The sequence below is a fragment of the Takifugu flavidus genome, chromosome 22 (assembly GCF_003711565.1).
Source record: "Takifugu flavidus isolate HTHZ2018 chromosome 22, ASM371156v2, whole genome shotgun sequence".
NCBI classification, from domain to species: Eukaryota; Metazoa; Chordata; class Actinopteri; order Tetraodontiformes; family Tetraodontidae; genus Takifugu; species Takifugu flavidus.
This window is the reverse complement of record NC_079541.1, coordinates 212,501-235,492: the sequence shown is the minus strand read 5'-3', so window position 1 is coordinate 235,492 and position 22,992 is coordinate 212,501. Positions and strand designations below refer to the sequence as shown.

Sequence of the window (22,992 nt, the reverse complement as noted above, 5' to 3'; positions counted from 1 at the left end):
CTCAGGTCTCCTCACGTGTCCCCAGGTGTCCTCAGGTGCATGAGTGCTGTCTGGAGAGTCTGAATCGACACGGAGGTTGGCGCCACAGACGTGGCCCTTCAGGCCAGGTCGACCCTCCAGGGGAGCAGCTCCTCCCTGGCTCACTCTTTCAGGTTGTGGACAACCGCTGTGCTTTTATTTTGGAAATCTGAAGACTGCAGCTCATTCAGCCTAACAGGAAGTCGTTCCTGGGCGCTCACATGATGCCAGTTCCTCTAAACTAAATGTTTCTCACTTTGGCGCTTTGATGGTTTGTGTCGCTTCAGCGACTCAACGTGGAACCCGCTGCGTTTAAGAGCGCACGTTTCCCAGGCCGCCCCTCGGTGATCCACGCCGTGGTCCACGCCGTGGTCCACACGTGCGCACCATGAGCTTCCAGCCACGGAGGATCCGCCTGAAACCCTGGTTACTGGCTCAGGTGAACAGTGGCCGGTATCCTGGGCTGCAGTGGGTCAGTCAGGACCACCGACTCTTCCAGATCCCCTGGAAACACGCGACGCGGCACACGCCAGCATCAGAGGAGGAGGTCACCATCTTCAAGGTCAGTGTCTGGCGGACGCCGGCCCACCTCTGACCTCACGTCCTGTCCTCACGCCTCATCGTTGACCCGTCCACCTGCTGACCAGGTGCAGTGGGTCGTCCGGTGCTTTGGGTTCTTTTTCTGATTCACAGCAGCGATAATTTGCAGTTTGAAAATCAGTGAAAGAAGGAGGAAGTGTGACTTCCTCCAGCTTCTGGCTCTGATGTCACTTCCTCCTTTTTCTTTCTGTCCTCAATGTGTCCATTTGTTCACTGGGTTTAAACTCATCTTTCACCACCTTCACCGATAGATACGGTCCGAGATCAGTTCAGTTTGAGAGGAAGAGCCATCACATGACCTCCTGAACACAGAGCCCCTCCCCCACATACAAGAGCACCTGTCCTCCGTCCATACCTGGGGACCAGGTACCTGACCTGGACCCGGACATTAAAAGACCCGTCAAACATTAAAGCCATTTCCTTCACCGTCCTTCAGTTTGCACTTGGTCACGTGGATCCTCGTGCCGTGCGCGTGCTCGTGCGCGTGCACGTGCCGTGCGCGTGCCGTGCGCTGCGAGGGCAGACAGAACCGCTTGCTGCTCTTTTCCAGGCGTGGGCTCTGGAGACGGGCAAGTACCAGGAAGGTGTGGATGAACCCGACCCGGCCAAGTGGAAGGCGAACCTCCGCTGTGCTCTGAACAAGAGCCGAGAGTTTCAGCTGAAATACGACGGAACCAAAGAGACGCCGGTCCACCCGTACAAGATCTACGAGGTCTGCGAGCAGCCCGGGAACGCGGGTGAGTGGGGGGGTGTGGGGGGGCGGGACCGGGTCCCCGACCCAAACCCTTCACGCAGCGTTTGCTCCTGTTGCAGATGTTGGTGAGGAGGAAGACGAAGAGGTGAGAAACTCAAACTAAAAAGGAACCTTTGACTTTCCCCAACTGACCCGATTCGCTTCCTTCTTGCTGCCAGATGCCAAATCTGATGCACCTCACGATCGGTAAGTCCAAACTGGCGGTTCTGTCAGCGCTGCCTCGGGGGGCGGGGCCAGGCTTCATTCCTGCTGGTTGTTCTCTAGGCTCCGCCTCTAACAGCGCCTACCCAGCTGTGCCCGATGTCAGTCGCATCAGCCTGGGCACCGATGGCTCCTTTGGATCCCTCAGAGTGACCTCTGACCTCCCGTCCCAGATGGAGACCGACAGCAGCTTTGTTCCTTCCATAGAACCCCCCAACGGCCTCCAGGACTTCAGTGTTCTGCCGGCTCCTGCCTCCTCTGCCCTTCCTGACCCATTAGAATTGGGCACCATGGGGGACATCCAGAACCTGGTTCACCCTCAGAACCAGCAAACCTGCAAATATGACCTGCTGAGCAGCATCCCACGTGAGTCGGGTTCAAGGTTCTGGCTGCTGGAACAGCAACCGGGCCTCCGCTGTTAGACAGGATCTCACTGTACTCCTGGTATTTCTTAATTAACCCGGTTCTGGTTCTCCGTCCTCATAAGAGACACTTTATGCTGCTGTAGTTACAGATCTAGACCTGAAGTTCCAGTACCGGGGCAGGATGATGGGCTCTCAGAATGTCAGTAACCCTCAGGGTTGCAGACTCTACTACGGACACATGGAACCCACCCCGGAGCAGGTGGACCTGTTTGGACCCGTCACCCTGCAGCAGGTGCAGTTTCCTGGAACATCTGACATTCAGAACCACAAGCAGCGGCAGTACACAGAGACCGTGCTGGGGGCGCTGGAGCGCGGTCTGATCCTGGAGATCTGGGAGCAGGACATCTACGCCATGCGCCTCTGCCAGTCTAAGGTGTTCTGGTCTGGACCCGGCGTTCCAGAACAGGGCCCACCCAATCCCATGGAGCGCGAGGAGCGGGTCAAAGTCTTCAGCCTCAACCACTTTCTAGAAGGTGACGCTCACACGAGAGCAACACGAGTCCCAAGAAGCCGAGCTGACGTGAAGGTCTGTCCACAGGACTCATCAGGTTCCAGAAGGGCGACGCTCCAAACCCGCCGCCCTTCGAGATCTACTTCTGCTTCGGGGAGGACTGGCCCGACAGGAGGCCCAAAGAGAAGAAGCTCATCGTGGTCCAGGTCTGAGAACCGAAGACCAGGACGAGGACTCGTGTGGAGAACCCTGTAAGCAACCCCCCCTCCTCTTTCTCCTCAGGTGGTTCCGGTGGTGGCTCGGATCCTGACCGAGATGTTCTCAGGAGAACTCAACTGGTCCACAGACAGCGTCCACCTGCGGATCTCAAACCCCGACATCAAGGACCAGACGGTGGAGCAGTTCAAGGAGCTGCAGCGGCTCATGCAGAGCCAGAACATCACGGGACCCTGGACCCTGAACATCCCCTGAAGCCGGCGGCTCCTCCTGCCCCTCGTCTCTCCTTACCCCCCCCCCCCCCCCCCCCCCCCCCACAGTCCAGGTTCCACCACAGGTCCAGGTCCCACCACAGGTCCTGGTTCCACCACAGGTCCAGGTCCCACCGCAGGTCCAGGTTCCACCACAGGTCCTGGTTCCACCACAGGTCCAGGTCCCACCGGAGGTCCAGGTCCCACCTCAGGTCCAGGTTCCAGACGTTCCGCAGGTGCTCGGCTCATCACGCCAGCGGGACGCGGGCGACGCCCACGCGGGCTCAACGGGCCGCTCTGATTGGCTCATGCTGTGTGTTGTTTACAAACAGAAGCAGACTCCATTTCTGTTGTTTTATTGTTTACAACAAGGCTACATCAGCGATGATGTCATGTGTCAGTCTCTGTCCTCATTACCCAGAGTTCTCTCTGTCTCACTTGGTGGAAAAACAAATAAAATTCGACCAGATTTAAAATGCCAAATCCTCCAGCTGTAGCCTGAGGCCAGGAGCATCATGGGAAATCTTTATATGGCACAGACAAAAAAAAACACGACCAAAGTCCCAAAAATAAATCTTCTTAAAAATGCTGGCCAGGCACATCCATCAATTCTTTACCGATGAAGGTCACTCGTCTTCATCGGTTCACTTGGTGAACCCGTCCAGAGCGCCACCTGCTGGACCAACAGGTGATGCTCAGGTGGCGCCGGGGCAGATGAGGGGCGAGGACGCGTCAGTGTCCCGGAGGGCTGCTCCACGTCCCCCATCCATCATCTTCATCCTCCTCGTCCTCCTCTGCACTTTTACAGCATTTTACCTGTCGGTCATCGAACAAAAGGAGCGTCACCACGGCAACAGGGACGGGCAGACCTGAGCAAGGTCAGGAGGACCGACTCGTCACCACGGAGACCACAAAGGTGCGGGTTACCTGGTGCCGAGTGATCCGTCATCGAGCGGGTCGCAGCTATCGGAACAGTCTGGTGAACTCTCTGATGGCCCAACACACCTGTTTACACTCCTCAGCACTGGGCAGCAAGCAGACACAGCCGTTACTATGGTTACCTGGGCCGCCCCGCCACGCGTGCGGGTCGCTCGGAGCCGGCCGTCTCACCTGGTGACCTGTTTGTGGAAGTCGGTCAGCTGTTTGTGAGTCACAGTCATGGCGCCTCCCGACGTCTCTTTGGGTAACCCCTTCAGGGCGTGTTCCAACCAGCGGCAGAACGTCTGAAACGGGCACAGGTGAGCGGCGCAGGTGAGCGGCGCAGGTGAGCGGCGCAGGTGAGCGGCGCAGGCGAGCGGTCATACTCACAGAGCGGTCAAACACCATGACCTCCCACAGCACCTCGGCCACGTCGGGCAGCGTGTAGGGCGGCAGGCAGAAGCAGCAGGAGTGCATCAGCTGGGTGACGAGCTGCTGCCCGTGCTGCTCCATGGCCTGACCAATCAGCTGCTTCCTCACCTCGAAGTCCTCCTCGTGCTGCAGGGACACCACGGCACAGTTACAGCAACAGGAAACAGGAAGTTGTTGCAGCCACGCCCCAACGGTGGCAGTAACGCCAGTCCGGGGGGGGGTTGGCGGCGAGGAGATTCCTCGACTGCTTGCTGCTATTTTAGCTTCTCAGAAGCCGTCTGGTCAGCTGTAACTGATCTGAGGCGCGGCGCATAAATAGGCGACCGCACGACCTGAAGGCTCCTAAAACCAGACGCACGGGCGTAAATCAGCACCTGCCGCTGCTCTACACCCTTCACGCCGCCGTCGCTAACGCCACACAAGGAGACCATCGTCTACCAGGTCAGGGGCGGTTTGGATCCAACCCACGTTAGCCGCGTTAGCCATGTCAGTCACGTTAGCCGCGTTAGCCATGTCAGTCACATTAGCCGCGTTAGCCATGTCAGTCACATTAGCCGCGTTAGCCTCGTCAGTCGCGTTAGCCTCGTCAGTCGCGTTAGCCTCGTCAGTCGCGTTAGCCGCGTCAGTCGCGTTAGCCGCGTCAGTCGCGTTAGCCCCGCCCCTGGTGGGTCGGGTGTGACCCGACCAACTCACGTCGTTGGCGACTCCAGAGTGGATCAGGTCTCGGACGAACTTCATGACGCTGCAGTTGGCGTCCCGGTGGTCTAGTGAGGTGGCGGCGATGGCGCACTGGATGATGTGAACGATGATGCTGCTGCTGAGCAGCGTGATGGGGCTCCTCTGCACGAACCTGACGCACACACAGGTGTCACACGTCTGAGGGGCCTCTGCTGGGCGGGGCTCTGCGCACTCACCTGGTGGCCAGCCGGAACAGGTCGTCCACGGTGTCGGGATGGTTCCTCAGCCCGTTCTGCTGCTCCAGCAGCTGGAAGGTCGGCATGCACAGAGCCTGGAGAAGGAAAAGGTCCTGGTGAGCTGCAGGTGCGGCGCTGCCACGAGGACACGAGGACACGGAACCAGCAGCTCCACCCACCTTCAGCATGTCCAGCAGCCCCTGCCTGCAGCCCTCCTCCATCCCATACTCGTCCACCAGGATGCTGCCCAGGTACAGGAAGCAGGAGTGTGGATACACCTGGTACACACTCACCATCTGAGAGACACACACACACACACACACACACACACGCAGACCCACGCACACACACACACACAGACCCACACACGCAGACCCACACACACAGACAGACCCACACACACACACACACACACACACACACGCAGACACACGCACACACACACCACGCAGACACACACACGCACACACACGCAGACACACGCAGACACACACACACACACGCAGACACACACACACACACACGCAGACACACACACACACACCACACACACACACAGACCCACACACACACACACAGACGGTTCACCCTCTCTGTCGACCTCAGGTGAAGCTCAGTCCAAACGGTCTCACCTGAGTGACGAGCGGCTTGCAGCAGGGAGGCGGAGCCTTTCCCGACGCATCGAACTGCAAACCTGAGACAGCGACAGCATCTCTCCACGATCCTGTTATCAGCCTGATGAGTGTTGAGCGTTTGTGAGAGAACCGGCCAGATCTACAGGTGAAGCACAGGGAATGCGGTGAGATGTTCCACAGACAGGTCACAACATTCCAATCAAGAGAGTTTGGGAACTTTACCTCCTGGATGACCTTCTGACAGGGGTGAGACTGTCCGTTCTCCACGATGGGGTTTGTGTGTCTGAAACAGGAGAACACAGGTGAACACAGGTGAACCGAACAGGTGAACCAAACAGGAGAACACAGGTGAACACAGGTGAACACAGGTGAACACAGGAGAACACAGGAGAACACAGGTGAACACAGGAGAACACAGGTGAACACAGGAGAACACAGGTGAACCGAACAGGTGAACACAGGAGAACACAGGAGAACACAGGAGAACACAGGAGAACACAGGTGAACCGAACAGGTGAACACAGGAAACAGGAGAACACAGGGAACACAGGTGAACACAGGAGAACACAGGTGAACCGAACAGGTGAACACAGGAGAACACAGGAGAACACAGGTGAACACAGGAGAACACAGAGAACACAGGTGAACACAGGAGACCACAGGAGAACACAGAAACACAGGAGAACACGGTTAACACAGGAGAACACAGGAGAACACAGGAGAACACAGGAGAACACAGGTGAACACAGGTGAACCAAACAGGTGAACCAAACAGGTGAACACAGGTGAACACAGGAGAACACAGGTGAACCAAACAGGTGAACACAGAGAACACAGGAGAACACAGGAGAACACAGGTGAACCGAACAGGTGAACACAGGAGAACACAGGAGAACAAGGAGAACACAGGTGAACACAGGTGAACACAGGAGAACACGGAGAACACAGGAGAACACAGGAGAACACAGGTGAACCGAACAGGTGCCACGGAGAACACAGGAGACACAGGAAACACAGGTGAACACAGGAGAACACGGTGAACCGAACAGGTGAACACAGGAGAACACAGGAGAACCAGGTGAACACAGGAGAACACAGGAGAACACAGGTGAACAAAGGAGAACACAGGAAAACAAGGAACACAGGAAACACAGGGGAACACAGAGAACACAGAGAACACAGGAGAACACAGGAAACCACAGGTGAACACAGAAACACAGGAGAACACAGGAAACACAGAGAACACAAACACAGGTGAACCAACAGGACTCAAACAGGTGAACACAGGTGAACACAGGTGACACAGGGAAACAACAGGAGAACACAGGTGAACACAGATAGACACAGGTGAACCGAACAGGTGAACACAGGAGAAACAGGAGAACACAGGAGAACACAGGAGAACACAGGTGACCGAACAGGTGAACACAGGAGAACACAGGAGAACACAGGAGAACACAGGTGAACACAGGAGAACACAGGTGAACCGAACAGTGAACACAGGAGAACACAGGAGAACACAGGAGAACACAGGTGAACCGAACAGGTGAACACAGAGAACACAGGAGACACAGGAGAACACAGGTGAACACAGGTGAACACTTTTGAACACAGGTGAACACAGGAGAACACAGGAGAACACAGGAGAACACAGGTGAACCGAACAGGTGAACACAGGAGAACACAGGAGAACACAGGTGAACACAGGAGAACACAGGAGAACACACAGGTGAACACAGGAGAACACAGGTGAACACAGGAGAACCGAACAGGTGAACCAACCCCCCCCCCCCCCACACAAGGCCAGACTGGACTGCTGGGGGACTTCCCATGATGCCTCGGGCACCAGCTGTTCACCTGTGGCCCTCACCGGCCCGCCTCCCCCAGCGGGACTCACCTGAAGATCACGGCCAGCCGGTCCAGCCAAATTGTCGGATCGGCCGATTTTCCATTTGCGGATTCTTCGGCCAGAAGCTGAAAAAAACGCCAGCGCGTCAGTTAAAGGACCCAGATGTTCCTCAAGAAGCCCGAAATGGCGCCTGACCTTCTTCAGAGCCAGAACCTGAACGGCACACAGGTCGCTGAGACATTCTGCAATCTTCTCCAGAGGGAGCCGAGCCAGGACCAGCGCCGTACCTGCACAGGTGAGACACAGACAGGCCAGATGCACCCTGAGCTCTGAGGACAGACGGACACAGGTGCACAGGTGCACAGGTGCTCAGGTGCTCCGGTACCTTTGAGCAGACCCACGGCGGCCTCGGTGGACAGTGCAAAGGAGTCGAGGGCGCGAGCGATGTCCAGGAGGCCCTGGAAGTGCTGGGTCATGTGATCCCTGCACACGGAGCAGATGTTGTGGATGGCTTTAGCGGCTGCTGACGCCAGGGGCTTCTCACGGAGGCCTTTCATCAGGTAGTTCAGCACCGGGTCTGCACACAAACACAGAACGTGACAGAAGGCCCGTCCAGGCCCGGACCGCTGCCCTGGGGGGACTCGGAACCGTACCGAGGAACCTGGGGTTCCTGTCGACGACCTCGCTCATCTCCCCGACCAGCTCGATGCTGGTGAAGCGGACCGCGATGTGGACGTTCTCCGGAAGAAGAACCACCTGCTGCAGAACCTCAGACAGGGTCGGGTTGTTCTCTCTGAAAAACAAAGCCATCCCAGGGGCTCAGAACCAGGACCACAGGAGCCCTCCGCCCTCCCTGGGGGGAGCGGTACTCACGGGTCGACACTCTTAGCGATGGCAGCCATGATGAAGAGAACGGCCTCGGTCACCTCCCAGGACGGGTTCACCTCCTTCAGCGTGGAGTACAACTGCCAACAGAGGTGAGGGGTTAACTGGGTCACCTCCTGAGCTCTGGTCCTGGCACCTGGGCCAGCACCAGGGCCGGCACCAGGGCCAGCACCAGCCTCTGCTCCTGGAACCATCACGAGGACCAGACAGATGGTACCTGAGAGAAACACTCCATGGAGCCAACCAGGAAGATCACGTCTTTCACCAGGTCCGACACTCTCATCCGGAACTCTCCGAAGTCGTCCGTGTCCTCTGGGATTCCGTCCTGTTTGGTGAGAAGAGCCGACGTTATCAGGGAAGGCGAGAACCTGACAGAACAGGGCCGGAGCGGGTCGTACGTGGTCCGGGTCCAGCTGACAGTGCCGGGCTAAGCAGTGCAGGAGTCTCTGGATGTACGGCCTGAAGATGCCGTTCAGAGCCGCATCACTGGTCTTGTACAGATGTTCTCCGAGGCGGTACCAGAAGTTAAAGGAGATCTCCACCACCTGGATCAGAGGAGAGCCGTGTGAAAAGGGGCTTGGTGAAGAACCTCCAGGTCAACCAGGTTTTGTGGGTCTGCCGGAGGTTCTCTACCTCATACTGGGGATGTCCAGCACAGATGAGCAGCAGCTCCAGAGTCCTCAGGTCACCCATCCCCTGACCTGGACTTCTGACGGTGGTCTCTAAAAAGGTCTCACAGAGTTCTGTGAAGATCCTGCAGTAGTTCAAGACCCTGACGGCAGAAAGAGAGACAAGAGCGGTGACATGAGCAGGTGTCCAACCACAACCCCCCCGTGGGCGTCCTCACTTGTCCAGATCTTCTCGGGCCACGGCCATGTGATAGGCTGTTTCCAGAGTCAGGACCCCCTGAAAGAGCTGCAGGGCCAAAGCCACGTTGGTGTCCACATTCTCTATTGCGTAAAGAGCTGAGCAGACGCAGTCCGACGCCGCCTCGTGAAGGTTGGTGGAGGTTTCATCCCTCTGCTGTGAGGAGAAGCATGGAAGCGGGTCAAAGGCGGCTTAAACAGCCATCAACACCTACTCCAGACCCACAAAGAGGAACCCTCACCAGGACTTGGAACAGGACCATGAGCAGCTGGTTACTGGCCATGAAGTTACTGTCCAGGACCCCGAGGTTGAACCAGCTGCTCAGACAGCGGAACACCTTGATGAACATCTTCTCATCACTGCCCGTTTTCTCCACACAGGATGTCTACAACACACAAACACACAACAGGGACAATCAGAAGAGGTTCCTGAAGGGCCGCGGAGCTGATCCGGGTCCCCGATCCGGGTCCCCGGTGCCGCCTCGCTTCTGGGACGTCCTGAGACGCAGCGCCGCGTCGGCCCAGCGCCCATGCAGGCCGCACGGCGGCCATTTTAGGTCGCCCAGCACGTTACCCATCGTTTCAGGCACGTTTGAGGTCGGTCTCACGGCAGTCGTAGAACTTCCTGCCTGTTTTCCTGATTCGGATCTGGAACCGTCTGTTTCCATCATCAGAAACATGGAAACCATCAAAGAGAAGACAAACGGGGCTGATTTGAGTCAAGCGGAATGTCTTCACGGACCGGTCCAACACCAAAGATCAAAGCTTCCGCTGCCCTCTCATCAGCGTTCTGCAGGGGCAGTTACGCTCCTTCTAAATGCCCCAAACAGGGCCGCTGCTCAGCGGGGTTCATCGACAACAGACAGGAAGCTGCCAGAGCGGAGACGCCACGCGTACGTCTGACAAATGTTCCCCCAGCTCCTTTAGGAGGACCACAAACATGAGCAATCCATCACATCTGGACCTGAAAACTAAAATTTCAATCATCTGGACCAACGTCGCTGCGACGTGGAGGTCACATATCAGAGACAGGAAGTGTTTCTAACCAGTAATGTGACCACGGTGCTCGAGTAATACGCAAGATCCTCAATTATTTCTGTCCTTCGATTGGCTCCAATCCGTAGAGATCTACTGTGGACTTCTTCTGGTAGAACTGTGAGGATCTCTATGAGGAACGGCATGGAGGTGATGTCACTGTTGTACCTGAGGGGGCGGAGACAGACAGCAGCCACCGTCAGCGTTCAGGTAACACCTGGACTGCAAGTGTAAGCAGAAGGAGCAGAAGAATTCCCAGTTCTTACTTCTCTATGAGGGTGTGAACACTTCCTTTCCAGGAGGCCATCTGAAGCGCCAGATCTGCGATGGCCAGCGCCAGCTGAGGAGAGGAGACGCCACAGATTAGGGAGCCACAGAAGGAGCGAGTTCTGGCAGAAGCTAACCGGGCCCACCTGTGTGACGATGATGGGCGACAAGTCTTTCAGGTTCTGGATGTGGGTCAGCAGAGAATCTCGCAGTGCGTTGTGGGTTTCAGGCGGCAGCTCGTAGAAGGAGGTTTGGATTTTCATCTTCATTGTCTGAGCAGCAAAATAACAGGACTCCACATCCTGTTTCAGCTGCAGCAGCTGGTCCGAGACCTCCCAGGCATACATCTGAACACAAGGTGTATGACAGCTCAGCTGAGCCCAACACAGCAGCCATCGAAAGTTCGGAACCCACATTTAGAACCAAGCCCGTGGTCCAGTGGGTCTCATAGAAATGCAACACTTTAAAGAGCATCTTTGATAGAAGCAACAACTTAATAGCAGAAGTAAAACAACCTGCAGGGTTCTGGGAGAAACTTCAGCATTAAAGTGATCTGTCTGGTGAACTGTTTGATTTACGCAGGTCAGTAACACGCCAGACTCCCCCGCGCACTTTAAACACAGGTTCTGGACATAAGAAGCTCAATAGGAAGCTAACATGTTGTTTTGCTCCACTCAGTTAGCTATTTTAGCTTAGCTTCGTATCTACCCTGCGGCCCTTCTGAGACTGCGCAGACCTCCCAGCCTGTAGTTCTACAACAAGACAGAAATCAAAATGATCCGGTTCGGGTTTAGATCCGGTGAGAACATATGTTCCAACTTCAGAGCCACCCATCCGCATGCCTACACCAGACCTCTCCCATATTTACCGATCTCTGGAGCTCCCCAAGCCACACCGAGGCTCGTTCTTTCCCGGCCGGGTCCGGGTCGTGATACAAGGCCTGAATAGCCTGGTAAACCAGGGCCAGGCTCGGTTTGCCCCCCTCCATGGTTCAGCTCAGAAACGGGACTGCGATGAGACAGAAAAATAACGACAAAAACTGACTTGAAAGAATCCTACACAGCAACCGCCATCTCGCAGAGATCCCTTCGTGTAACTTTCAATACCCGCCGAAAGGAAACGAGTGACCCAACATTAGTTCCGCGCAGCGTCAGCGACTCCTCAGTAAGCGAGGTCGCTATTGGCTGCGCAAAAAGTCGCGAAATGACGTCATTATCTAATTTGCATAGTTGTTCGTTTGAACGTTCTTGTAATGGCGAGAGAAAAGAATTAATAAATTTAAAAAAACCTCGAATGTGTTTTGAACCGTAAATAAACGTTTTAAATACAGTTTACTTTTCAATAATATTTTTTTGCCAATCTAGGAGTAGAAGCAACACTCGCCTAAAATTTAAAATATTCAACTTTTCATGTGAATTCGCGAGCTGAGAGGACTTTTGTGCAACCGAGTGCACCTCAACAGTATAACACAGGAGCCATCAAAATAATCAAGATAAAAAGTTAGACGGACATACACGGAGCATTATATTATAAACGGTAACAATATTTATAACTGTCGTGATTACTGCTAACAGTAACGGTGGTGATGACCTACATAATACAGAGGTCAGTCAATGTCAATAATCCCTAGTTTTGCTATTGGTAATATCAGCGTTAATACCAGCGCCACAGAAACACCCAGATCAGCCGAGCTGTGTGTCTTCGGGAGCACTGCAGCTTCCAGAGGACAACTGATGATTACTTTATTCTGTAAGTGTTTAGGAGCTCATCTGGTTATTGATGATCAGTTTGAGCAGTTATGAACCATAGCTCTTATCACGATGACATTTGAAAGGTTACCCAAATATAATAATGAAGATCATTGATCAGTATTGCTGCTCAGTGATCAGAACAGTGGTAGAATGGATGACAAGAGAAACACTAACAAACAGGAGAAAATTAAATAAAGACAAGGAGAAAATGTTGACTTTGAGATCAAACCCAGAGAAAATGAGCCAGTGGAAACAATCGTTACCTTCACGAATTTAATGATTATAAAGCAGCTCTAGAATTTCTAAAAGGGTAATAAGATTGAACAGATCAGAGATCTTATCTTAATCATGTCCAATTATTGTGATAATACACTGATCAATGAAAAACCCTGACTCAACAGGTCATGGAGCTCAGTGATTGGATGGTCTTTGCCGCGGTGCATTCTGGGACGTGTAGTACCTGGAAGTGTTTCCCACCACCCTGTAGGACTGGGTTGGACACCCCTGGTGTAACACCAGTGGACTAACATCTCCCATGATGCATTTCAGCAAATGCCATCCATTCACAGAGTATATGATCGGCTCTGTAGACGATGATGATGATAATAATGATGATGACGAGGATGATGTCATACAGCTGACAGCCGCCTCCTCTCACTTCCTTCCATTACCCAAGGGTTGGTAGTTTCATCACCAGCTGTCTCATCTCCGCCCTGCAGGCGGTTACTGAGGTCGGTCACGATGCAGGTGGAGAAGATGCAGCCCCGTGTGATGGGATTCTGGCTGTGAGGGAGACAGGTCACAGTGTCAGCAGAGAGAGGGAGACCGGGCAGGTACATGCGGCGAGAGAGAGAGAGAGAGAGACAGGTACAGGCGGGCAGAGAGAGAGAGAGAGAGACAGGTAACAGGTGGGGGCAGAGAGAGAGAGAGAAGAGGAGAGACAGGGACAGGCGGGCAGAGAGAGGAGAAGTACAGGCGGGCAGAGAGAGAGAGAGAGACAGGGTACCGGCGGGCAAGAGAGAGAGAGACAGGTACAGGCGGGCAGAGAGAGAGAGAGAGACAGGTACAGGTGGGCAGAGAGAGAGAGAAGAGAGAGACAGGTAACAACAGGCCGGGATAGAGAGAGAGAGAGAGAGACAGGTACAGGCGGTTAGAGAGAAGAGATCTGAGAGATACAGTTACAGGTGTGCAGAGAGAGAGAGAGAGAGACTGTTACAGGTGACAGAGAGAGAGAGAGACAATACTGGTTAGAGCACGATCTGGTTAGAGGTTACAATTACTGGTATGTGTTACTGGTTACTGGTTAGAGGTGACGTGTTACTGTTACTGGTTAGAGGTGACAATTACTGGTTAGAGGTGACGAGTACTGACAGCAGCGAGATGTTCTGCAAACCCTCCACATGTTGGCGAGAATCAAACCTGCAAAACAGGCAGTAAAAGACATTTGACCACGATGCAGCTGTTCCAGCTGTGCAGGCTGCAGATGTTTGGCTGGTGGCTGGACCAAGGTTGGTCTCCTGAGCTGATGTTTGATGAGAGGAACCTCTGAAGCTCGACAGCGTCATGGACGTGACTCACCTGGTGGAATTCTCCTCCCGACTCATGAACCTCTGAGAGCGTCCAGCTTCCTCACTGCTGCCAACAGGAAACAGAAACCAGTTTCCTGCCATGTTCCTCTGCCTGTGAGCATGTTCCCGACGACAGATCTCACCTGCCATTATGGGAAGGAGGAAGAACAGCAGCAGAAGTCACCATCATCGTCGCCATGGTGACGAGTGCGAAGGTCTGAAGTGGCACCATCTCCTCGGGCATCAGACTGGCGGCGCTCACGCCTTCACACTGGTTTTATACTGCTGCTGCCTTCAAGGTCCCAGTCAGTCAAGCTTCTCCAAACACCAGCCCTCATCCTCCGAAGGTCAACGCTGTTTACTCTGGCAATGCAACCACGGGACCCCTGCTGACCTCTGACCTCACACTGTGACGTCATCACCGAAGTGCTTATCTATTCACAGCAAGTCTCCTGTCAGGGGACTTTTATTCTGGAATTAACTGAAGCAGAAGGTCACAATCATGTCTTTTATTGTCCTCAACATCTTTATAAGTTAACATCAGAAAAACAAGATTTTCCACGTGTCACATCGAAACTACCACGACGAGAAAAGTCACAGGAAACAACAAAACCGCAGGTCAGGGACACTTGAGCTCATCACATCTGTAAACATGTGGTGTTTGGACAGATTATCGGAAGTCCTCGGCGGAGAACATGCCCTTGGCGCGCCGGAGGATGGAGTCCTTGGACGCGTCATACGGATGCTCTTTAGATGGGATCTCCAGCACGGCAGGAATGGACTGCATGTGCGCGTCGATGGCGTGGCGGATCATTTCAGCGATGAACTGGTTTATCAGAATGATGCCGATGTCACTGCGAGCCAAGAAGCTCCTGCAGGGAGGAACAGGAAGTCAACGGGAAGTTAGCTTTGCGAGAGACTTCAATCAAAAGCATCAACTTTTTCAACAGTTAAATATCAACCATCTTTGAGTCACTGAAATCAATTACGAACGAATAAATCAGAATAATCAGAACGAATAAAACCAGTAAAGAGCCTGACTAAAATGTCAGCTTTGCTTCTGTCGTCAGCTCAAAAGTCCCATTCATCGTTTAAATAATCCACGTTTCTATGGTAACATATTGTTTCTAGATATTGACGAAGAGCATGTTCTGACGGGTCCGATGATGGCGCTTCTCACTTAAAGGTCTCCTCGATCTCCGTGATGCTGGTGTCCTTCTCCACCACCAGGAAGTTCGGCTTGCGGTTCTTGTTCAGTTCGCCGATTCCTCCGAGCAGGAAGCCCGTGCACGTGTCCTCGTCCCCGATAACAGCGATCAGTTTCCCGCGGCCGGCCATCACGAGCTTCAGACGCCAAAATTTCACCTCAGAACGACAAAAGAGTTTAGCTGTTAGCTAACGGAGGCTCGCGATCACGTGAGGAGATCAGCTGACCGACACTTCCGCCCGAGTTACGCAAAGCGCGACGGGATCGCGCCCCCACCGGAAACGAGCCTTTCATCTCGCTGACGACCTCATTATATCAAAGCCATTAATTACTGAGTGAAGCGACACATGTCGTGTTGGAGGGACACACATGTCCTGTTCCGTGACCGTCTGCAAAGCAACTCTTAGATTTCCGACAGCACGCAAAGGCATCAGTCACGTGAAACAACGACGAACCGAAGCGAGACAAACGAAGAAGAAGAGGAAAGAGGAAGAAGAAGAAGAATGGTGAGTTTGGTTTGAACAGTTTTGTTGACGGCCTTTATCCAAAGCTCCACAATGATGGTCCTTATGTCTCAGACCACCGCGGTGCTGACCTCGGGTCTGGAGCGGATCCCGGACCAGCTCGGGTACCTGGTCATCAGTGAGGACGGAGTTCTGGCGGTGAGTGTGCAGATTATGTTTGTTTACAGGATCAGACTTCCGTCCTCGTCCGGTCCGGCTGCCACATGCGCGAGACCACAGGTGACCGGGCGCTTCCATGGTTCTTTACCGTGGGCTCACGTGACGTTTATTAAGGGAAGAGGGAGGGTTTGGAGGGTTGGAGGTCCAGTGTGACCCGTCCACCGTGATCTCACCTGTGGTTCTGGTCGTTAGTCTGCAGGTGAGCTAGAGAACGATGAAAACACTGCAGCTGTGATGATGCAGATGGTCCGAACGGCCAGTCGATTTCGGCTACCTGGATCAGCTGATCCGTCCTTCAAACGCATGTCAGGTGAGTCGCCTCGCGCATGTCCCCGGGACTAACGCACAGGTGCGTGTCTTACCTGGACTCAGCTGTTTGTCACGTGTCTCCACAGTTGTCCTGGAAGATTTCGTTTATGTGGTGACAGTTTCTGCTCAGAAAGTCTTTGTTGTCAAACGTCAGAACAACCAGCACGAACCAATCGGAGTGTAGCGAACCGGAAGTGAGGTGGCGTCGATGAAGACGGAAACAACGGCCGAACATCAGACCAGGGTTCTTATTCGTGTTTGGACCGATGGGATAAAGGACAGCGTGAAGTTAAAGTATTTAAAGTTGCTCCTGAATCTCACACTATATCCGCGTCCCGGTGACAGCGCCCCCTACAGTCCGGCTCGTTTCTGCGTTCTTTTTAATCCTTCAACTCTGGGGTGTTCTTCTGTTTCAGATCGAATCCATGTGAGTTTTCCTTAAGTTTAAAGTTGTCTGTTCAGTAAAAACAGGTTTGGCTTTTTGTAGAAATTTTGAAGAATTAATTTTTCTTCAAGAAGTTTCTCATTAAATAAAGGTTCACAATGTTACGTTTCCAAAACAGACAAGAGCATTTTCTCCAGACAACCAAAGCTGTACAAAGTGAGTGAAATGGATCAGAACCAACACGTTTCAACAGGTCCACCCTGGCAACAAGTGACAGAAATAAGAAAACTTTATTGCATCATCGTCTTTGCGTCGTCACATCATTAGGGAATGATGAGGCCTTCAGGGTCTGCTCTGTGGAATCAGCCGTCACAACTCTACTAACTCCTTCCTTCAACCCGACCCTCCCACAGGTGCACTTCACCTGTGAACTTCTGGCCCTACTCTTCCACAACATCTGGTCACAAACTTGAGTTAAAACATGCGGATTTAAAAAAAAAAAAAAAAATCTGCAGGAAGAAGAGAGGGGGGCTGATGGGAAATCAAAGTAAAGTCAGAGTCCATGACATCACTTCCTCCTACAGACACATTTATAATTTAAAAAAAAGTCCTTTTTAATTGTGGCTCCTCTCAGTTTTATCTGCACCCCGGCAAGTGAGTCAGTCTTCAGGTCTGCAGGCGCTGGTCTATTTGGCGAGCTCGTTGGACAGCCAGTCCAGCCCCTCGTACAGGCCGGTACCCTGGGTGGCACAGGTGGCCTGGACGTACCACTGAGGAGACAAGACATCAGGTCAGACGCAGCAAGCCGCAAACACCCCGTGTTCCCACAGGCGCCTCACGCCTGCGGCAGCATGGTTCTGGAGGGCCCGCCGTGTGTTCTTACGGTTCTACTCCTCAGGCTGTGCAGACCCAGTTTGTCAGTCAGTTCGCTCACTCCCATTGCGTTGGGAAGGTCCTGTTTGTTAGCAAACACCAGGATAACGGCGTCTTTCAGCTCGTCCTCTTGGACCTGATGACATCATGGACACGAAGGGTCATGTGACAGTGTTCAACAGCTGGACTATGACTACTTCCTGTCTGATTTCCTTTTGAGAACAAGCTTATTCAGCAATCACAGATTTTTCCTAGTTTAACATCAAAATGTTGGGCATGTGAGGCGGGCTCGGACCCAGCCGTGTAACGCACCATCTTTGACAGCTCGTCAGCAGACTCCGCCACTCGCTCTCTGTCATTACTGTCCACGACAAAGATCAGACCCTGAAACACATCAGGGAGGTCAGAGGTCAGCGCACCGTGTGTGTACTGCAGGCCCTGGGGGTTCTGGTTCCCTACCTGTGTGTTCTGATAGTAGTGTCTCCACAGAGGTCGGATCTTGTCCTGGCCGCCCACATCCCAGACTGTGAAGCAGATGTTCTTGTACTCGACCGTTTCCACATTAAAGCCTGAAATATTGTTCATTTATGTCAAACAAACATCTTCTTATCCAGTAAAGGAACACATGCAGGGTTCTGTGAGGGTTCTGTGTTCTATAGTTCAGACACACTTGGGTCACATCTGCATGTTAGCAACAGCCGTCATGAGCGTGAAGCCTGGTGGGTCCACAGACACAGTGCTGGGAAATTCAAATGTAATTGTAGGAATCAGGCAGCAGAACATTGTGGAGGTGAGCAGAGTTGGTCTGGGAGCAGCAGGCGGGGGAACCCGGGCCTGCAGAAGCTTGGCTGTCGGGTCCACTGCCATCAAGATGACTTTATGCACCAACAGCTGTTTACTGATGAGGACCCAGAAGGTCAGGCTGTTCACAATCATCACAGCGACACCAAACTGTTCCCCTCAGGTGTGTTATCGATGCTTTATTACCGATAGTCGGGATAGTGGTGACGATCTCTCCGAGCTTCAGTTTGTACAGGATCGTCGTTTTTCCAGCTGCGTCCAAACCCACTGAAACATCAAGTTTTACTGTTAGTAACAATATGATCCTTTGGTTTTACCCACTTTGACAGTATTTTACTTGTAGTCAACCCGTTAACCTTCAGCTGGCAGGCGGCAACATCTCCCATCACCCCGTTGTTTAGGAGCGTTAGCGTGGAGTGGCTAACTGCATTAGCTATCATTCAGACCACGCTCGGTGTTAAACCCGGACTTTAAGTTCATTCAAAAAAGACCACAGCACACACACTTTTAAATCATCAACCCGAACAAACCCACCCCAGTTCACAGCCCCCCCCGCCTCGATGGGTGCCCCGTTAGCCAGACAGCAGTTAGCATGAAGCCGCTCACCCATCAGTATCCTCATCTGCTTCTTTCCGAACAGCCTGGAGAACAAAGACGAAATCGTCAGACCCATTTTAGCTGTGCAATCCGGTTCGGTGGCCGGGGGTCTACAAGCTCAGCGGGGCGGATGTCAGACGTTTTTGTGGACGAGGTTGCTGAGAGAGAAAAGAAGAGAGCGGCAGGCGACGGTTCCAGAGGGCGCAGCTCCTCCTCGGTGCCACGTCCAGGCCAACGCGGAATAAATGACGTCATCGTTTGAAAAAACTTTATTTGCGAAGAAGAAATTCAAACCTTCTAATTCGTCAGGAAAACAACAGCACAGCTTGACTTTGATGTAGTCCCTTTTTGTGAGATGAGACGTTACGAGCTTTGAAAAAGTTGTTTGTCAATTTCGAATATTATTTGGATATTTGTTCCTGAATTTGTAGCCATCGCGAGACTCGCGCCTCCCACTGTCGGACTTCCGCTTTGGTCCAACATGGCGGCCGGAGCGTCCGGACTCTCCACCCGGGCTTTATTTTGAGTTCCACCGTTCTGGGTCGAATCATCAAGACAAGGACCGTTTCTGTTCCATCCCAGTAAACGATCGCTCCTGCTGGGCGGCCGCTGCTCCGGTAGGTGAGGACCGAGTCAGTCTGACCGGAGCTGGGAACGAATGAAAAATACGAAATACTAAAAATCCTCCATTTTTCGTGTTCGAGCTATTGTTGATGAACGATGTGAGCACTTTCACCGATCAAACTCGTGTTATCCAGGCGATTCTCTGCACAATCAGGTCCGGGTCAACCTGGTTCAGGTCCAGCTCGACAAAGTTCTGATATCATCTTCTCAGCCGCGCAATAATAATAATAATATATAGGTTATTCATCCTATATATGTACAGAAGTACAACCAAACACACACACACTGACTGTAACTTGATCACTTCCAATTTTTTTTTTTTTTTTTTTTTTAAAAAGGAACTGGTTCTTCAATCTGTGACAGTTTAGGCATCTCTTTTTGTTTATGTCATGTTGATTTTCAGAAACCACATGAAGCTGTTGTGATGGATCCAATCTGATCACCAGCATGGAGAAGTTTGGGGTGAGTTTTGGGGGAGGGCCCAGCAGGAAAGAATTGTTGGATACCATCGAGTCCCAGAAAAAGCAACTGGTCCAGTACCAGACCCGTTTCAAGGATGTGGTGCGAGCCTATAAAAGTCTTCTGAAGGAAAAGGAGGCTCTGGAGGCCAGTCTAAAGGCCCTCACTGCGTCCCAGGACACTGAGCTGCATGTGCACAGTCATCTGCCCCAACAAACCTCAGAAGTCCTTGAGGATGGGTGTTCGCTCCACAGTGAAGACAGTGTGGACACCGCAGCGTCCGTGGAGTCGCCCAGTGAGAGCACCAGAGGGGACCAGAGTGAGGAGGACCAGGCAGATCCAGGAGGCCGGTCCAGCGCCGTGGTACGTCTGATCATTTGCCAACTAAAACGTCCTCTTGGTCAAGGCTGAATCATCTAACCATTGATATCATCTTTCTGCAGATTGTGAGGTCTGAACTTGATGCGGGTGCCTCGGAGACCAGAGGTATGGGGGCGGAGCAACCGCCACAGGCCACACTGTGTCCCCCGGCCGAGGTGGACCGCCGCCTTGCGCAGATGAAAAGCCAACTGAGCACGCTGACCAACGCTCTGGCCACAGTCACGCAGGAGAAGTCACGCATGGAGGCCAGTTTCCAGGCTGACAAGCGCCAGTTGAAGCAGGAAATGGAAGAGCTGCAAGCCCACCTGGCGACCATGAAGACAGAGCAGGAGGCGGAGCTTCATGGCCTGCAGCAGCAGCTGGCCGAGTGCCGCGCCCGCATCATCACGCAGCAGCACGAGAGGGAGCAGGAGCAGGGCGATCATGTCCATCAGCTCCGAGAACTACAGAAGATTCTGCAGCAGGAGCGGGACACGCGTCAGGACATGGAGCTCCGCCTACAGGACGCCAACGCCACGCTCCTCCTGACGTCACAGGCTGCAGATCGGGGGGTGGAGTTTGAGGCTCATTTGAACAAACTCAGAGAAGAGAGAGATGACCTGAGGATGAGGCTGCAATCGGCTGAGGAGGACCAGAAGAAACTGGATCCCAGGGTAGAACAACTCCAGCAAGAGCTGTCAGAGCTGAAGACACATTTGCAGCAGCAGATCCACATGGAGACCAGGAAGGTAAACCAGGCGGAGATGAGAACAAGGCCTCAGTTCTGGGGGGACAGTCCAAGACCGTGTCTGTAGGGTTGTGCTAATGCTGTCCTGTCTGATTTCCAGGCGCGTGAAGCTGAGGAACGAGCTTGTGAACGTGCACAAGCGGCAGAACTTCGTGTGGCAGATCTCGAGCAAAGGGTTTCCGAACTGTCGGGGGTTCTGGGTTCTTCTGAAAAGACCCGGCAGCGAGACCAGCAGGTGGCCCAGAGGCTCCGAGAGCGGATCCTGCAGCTGGACACGGAGAACAAAACCCTGGCCATCGCTGCGTCCAGCAGGACCAGTGTTGACCTCAACATGGACGAGTCTCAGCTGGACGCCAGCGTGTTGAAGGAGAAGCTGCAGAAGCTGAAGAAGCTCTTGGTTCTGGCCGCTCAGAGGAGCCCCGACCCCGACCTCAAGACCGTCGCTGAGGTGGAGATGAACGAGGACCAGTGCTCGGTGCTGCAGTACCAGCAGGAGCTGCGGCAGGTGAAGGAGGAGTTTGAGCGCTACAAGCAGCGAGCACAGTTGGTTCTGAAGGGCAAGAATGCAAAAGATGGCTGCCAGACCCGGGAGCTGGAGGAGGTCCGGGACCAGCTGGCTGAGCTCAAGGAGAAGTACATCAACATGCGGATCCAGAGCGACGAGGCCGAGGTCCAGCAGCGCCACCAGCTGGAGGAGCAGCAGCAGCAGGCGGTGGCGCTGCAGCTGTCCCACAAACAGGAAGTGGAGCGGCTGGAGACGCTGCATCGGGACAACCTGATGGTGCTGGAGGCCGAGCTCCACAAACAGAGAGAACGGACCATGGCGCTGCTGGACGAGAAGGACCAGGAGCTGGAGAGGCTCCGGGCCGCAGCGCTCATCGGCCCAAAAGATGCCGACAAGATGGCCGACGAACGGCTGGACTCCCCGGAGAGCGAGAGCGAGAGCGGCGCCATCAGCCAGGCGCTGAGGCCGGTGGCGCCCAGCGAGCCCACGCTGCTGCTCTACGCCGAGCACTTCGCCAGAAAGGAGGTGGAGCTGGGCGGGCTGCGGCGGCAGAAGCACCGGCTGGAGGACGACCTGCACCAGCTGCAGGCCAAGCTGGTCGCCAACGCCGAGCGCCACGACGAGGAGGCCGCCCACCTGCGAGCGCAGCTGGCCAAGCTCATCAGGGACCAGAACAGAGAGGGCGCCAACATGGAGTACCTGAAGAACATCATCTACAAGTTCCTGACGCTGCCGGAGCCCAGCGGGCGGCAGCAGACGCTCGGCGCCATCCTGACCATCCTGCACTTCAGCCCTCAGGAGCGGCACAGCGTGATGAAGCTGCAGGCGGCCAGCTGGTGGTCCGCCAACAGGTAGAACCACAGAAGAAGAGTCACGGCCACCGCGCTGCCCCGGGGACCTGATGCCGTCGCCGTGGCAACACAGCTCCGGAAAAGGGCTGTTGTTTTGGATAATTATTTATTCTATTAAAATGTTACTTTGTGAGCCACGTTTGACCTGCTCATCACCATCGTTATTTTAACTGTATTGCTGAAATCTATTGATTGTTCTCATGAACTCTAATAAATATAGTTTTCGGTATAACGTCAGCTTTGATCCTCGCCACGTTTCCCAGACAGAAGCAGCGGAAAAAAACAGTTTTCCAGTGGAACCACGGGTCACATTTATTAAAGTTCTACAGCAGGGTCGACTCTTCCTTCACTTCCTGTTTTCAGCTAACCTTTGACCCCAGGACCAGCAACAACTGAGACACGGGGAATATGGAGGGAATATGGCGGGAACACAGGGAATATGGAGGGAATATAGAGGGGAGACGGGGAATATGGAGGGAACAAGAGGAATATGGAGGGAACACAGGGAATATGGAGGGGACACAGGGAATATGGAGGGACACGGGGAATGTGGA

The 22,992-nt window shown here is 53.6% G+C and overlaps 7 protein-coding genes across 16 annotated transcripts in view; 3 read left to right on the top strand and 4 right to left on the bottom strand.

Moving 5' to 3' along the window:
- The first annotated feature begins 217 nt into the window (after positions 1-217).
- irf5 (interferon regulatory factor 5) lies at positions 218-3,507 on the top strand. 4 transcript variants are annotated; one of them, XR_008948256.1, is made up of 10 exons: positions 221-580; positions 1,169-1,355; positions 1,432-1,457; positions 1,531-1,558; positions 1,637-1,939; positions 2,082-2,471; positions 2,537-2,655; positions 2,732-2,963; positions 2,999-3,062; positions 3,117-3,507. XR_008948256.1 is itself a non-coding variant. In XM_057022465.1 (9 exons), the coding sequence occupies exons 1-8, from the start codon at positions 407-409 to the stop codon at positions 2,918-2,920; spliced, it is 1,416 nt and encodes a 471-aa protein (XP_056878445.1). In that variant the 5' UTR covers positions 221-406; the 3' UTR covers positions 2,921-2,963; positions 2,999-3,507. The 4 variants fall into 4 exon arrangements, 3 of the variants coding, with proteins under 3 accessions (XP_056878447.1, XP_056878445.1, XP_056878444.1); XM_057022465.1 differs by having other exon boundaries at positions 2,999-3,507; XM_057022467.1 differs by having other exon boundaries at positions 218-580; positions 1,781-1,939; positions 2,732-3,507.
- tnpo3 (transportin 3) lies at positions 3,257-11,866 on the bottom strand. The gene is given in 24 exon segments (XM_057022446.1): positions 3,257-3,732; positions 3,844-3,940; positions 4,027-4,139; positions 4,225-4,392; positions 4,960-5,116; positions 5,181-5,275; positions 5,360-5,476; positions 5,813-5,827; positions 5,829-5,954; positions 6,038-6,098; positions 7,713-7,789; positions 7,860-7,951; positions 8,050-8,241; positions 8,318-8,457; positions 8,538-8,629; positions 8,767-8,874; positions 8,948-9,094; positions 9,183-9,321; positions 9,397-9,572; positions 9,658-9,801; positions 10,462-10,618; positions 10,717-10,790; positions 10,864-11,064; positions 11,586-11,866. Coding segments are annotated over 23 exon segments (2,772 nt in total). The 5' UTR covers positions 11,706-11,866; the 3' UTR covers positions 3,257-3,732; positions 3,844-3,879.
- Positions 11,867-14,530: 2,664 nt separating this feature from the next.
- On the bottom strand, positions 14,531-16,118 carry atp6v1f (ATPase H+ transporting V1 subunit F). 2 transcript variants are annotated; one of them, XM_057022475.1, is made up of 3 exons: positions 16,100-16,118; positions 15,217-15,401; positions 14,531-14,908 (listed from the first exon to the last, which is right to left on the bottom strand). In XM_057022475.1, the coding sequence occupies exons 2-3, from the start codon at positions 15,372-15,374 to the stop codon at positions 14,707-14,709; spliced, it is 360 nt and encodes a 119-aa protein (XP_056878455.1). In that variant the 5' UTR covers positions 15,375-15,401; positions 16,100-16,118; the 3' UTR covers positions 14,531-14,706. The 2 variants fall into 2 exon arrangements, with proteins under 2 accessions (XP_056878455.1, XP_056878454.1); XM_057022474.1 differs by lacking the exon at positions 16,100-16,118 and having other exon boundaries at positions 15,217-15,464.
- Positions 15,471-16,795, top strand: lamtor4 (late endosomal/lysosomal adaptor, MAPK and MTOR activator 4). Of its 2 annotated transcripts, none has more exons than XM_057022471.1 (4): positions 15,471-15,749; positions 15,822-15,986; positions 16,119-16,236; positions 16,322-16,795. In XM_057022471.1, exons 1-4 carry the CDS (start codon positions 15,747-15,749, stop codon positions 16,417-16,419), a joined length of 384 nt encoding a protein of 127 aa, XP_056878451.1. In that variant the 5' UTR covers positions 15,471-15,746; the 3' UTR covers positions 16,420-16,795. The 2 variants fall into 2 exon arrangements, with proteins under 2 accessions (XP_056878451.1, XP_056878452.1); XM_057022472.1 differs by having other exon boundaries at positions 15,476-15,749; positions 15,822-15,905.
- A 96-nt stretch (positions 16,796-16,891) lies between these two features.
- Positions 16,892-19,133, bottom strand: LOC130519235 (ADP-ribosylation factor 4). Its single transcript, XM_057022470.1, has 6 exons — positions 18,901-19,133; positions 18,481-18,561; positions 17,953-18,062; positions 17,806-17,877; positions 17,504-17,629; positions 16,892-17,390 (listed from the first exon to the last, which is right to left on the bottom strand). Exons 1-6 carry the CDS (start codon positions 18,965-18,967, stop codon positions 17,307-17,309), a joined length of 540 nt encoding a protein of 179 aa, XP_056878450.1. The 5' UTR covers positions 18,968-19,133; the 3' UTR covers positions 16,892-17,306.
- Positions 19,134-19,279: 146 nt separating this feature from the next.
- On the top strand, positions 19,280-22,670 carry gcc1 (GRIP and coiled-coil domain containing 1). 2 transcript variants are annotated; one of them, XM_057022449.1, is made up of 4 exons: positions 19,280-19,512; positions 19,919-20,337; positions 20,418-21,083; positions 21,183-22,670. In XM_057022449.1, the coding sequence occupies exons 2-4, from the start codon at positions 19,963-19,965 to the stop codon at positions 22,440-22,442; spliced, it is 2,301 nt and encodes a 766-aa protein (XP_056878429.1). In that variant the 5' UTR covers positions 19,280-19,512; positions 19,919-19,962; the 3' UTR covers positions 22,443-22,670. The 2 variants fall into 2 exon arrangements, with proteins under 2 accessions (XP_056878429.1, XP_056878428.1); XM_057022448.1 differs by having other exon boundaries at positions 19,298-19,508.
- Positions 22,671-22,724: 54 nt separating this feature from the next.
- Positions 22,725-22,992, bottom strand: part of dennd6b (DENN/MADD domain containing 6B) — a 9,220-nt gene continuing 8,952 nt past the window's right edge. For all 4 annotated transcript variants that reach the window (XM_057022458.1, XM_057022455.1, XM_057022456.1 and 1 more), the window contains one exon: positions 22,725-22,992. This exon is cut by the window's right edge and continues 714 nt beyond it. The gene's annotated coding sequence lies outside the window, so the exon portion shown is untranslated.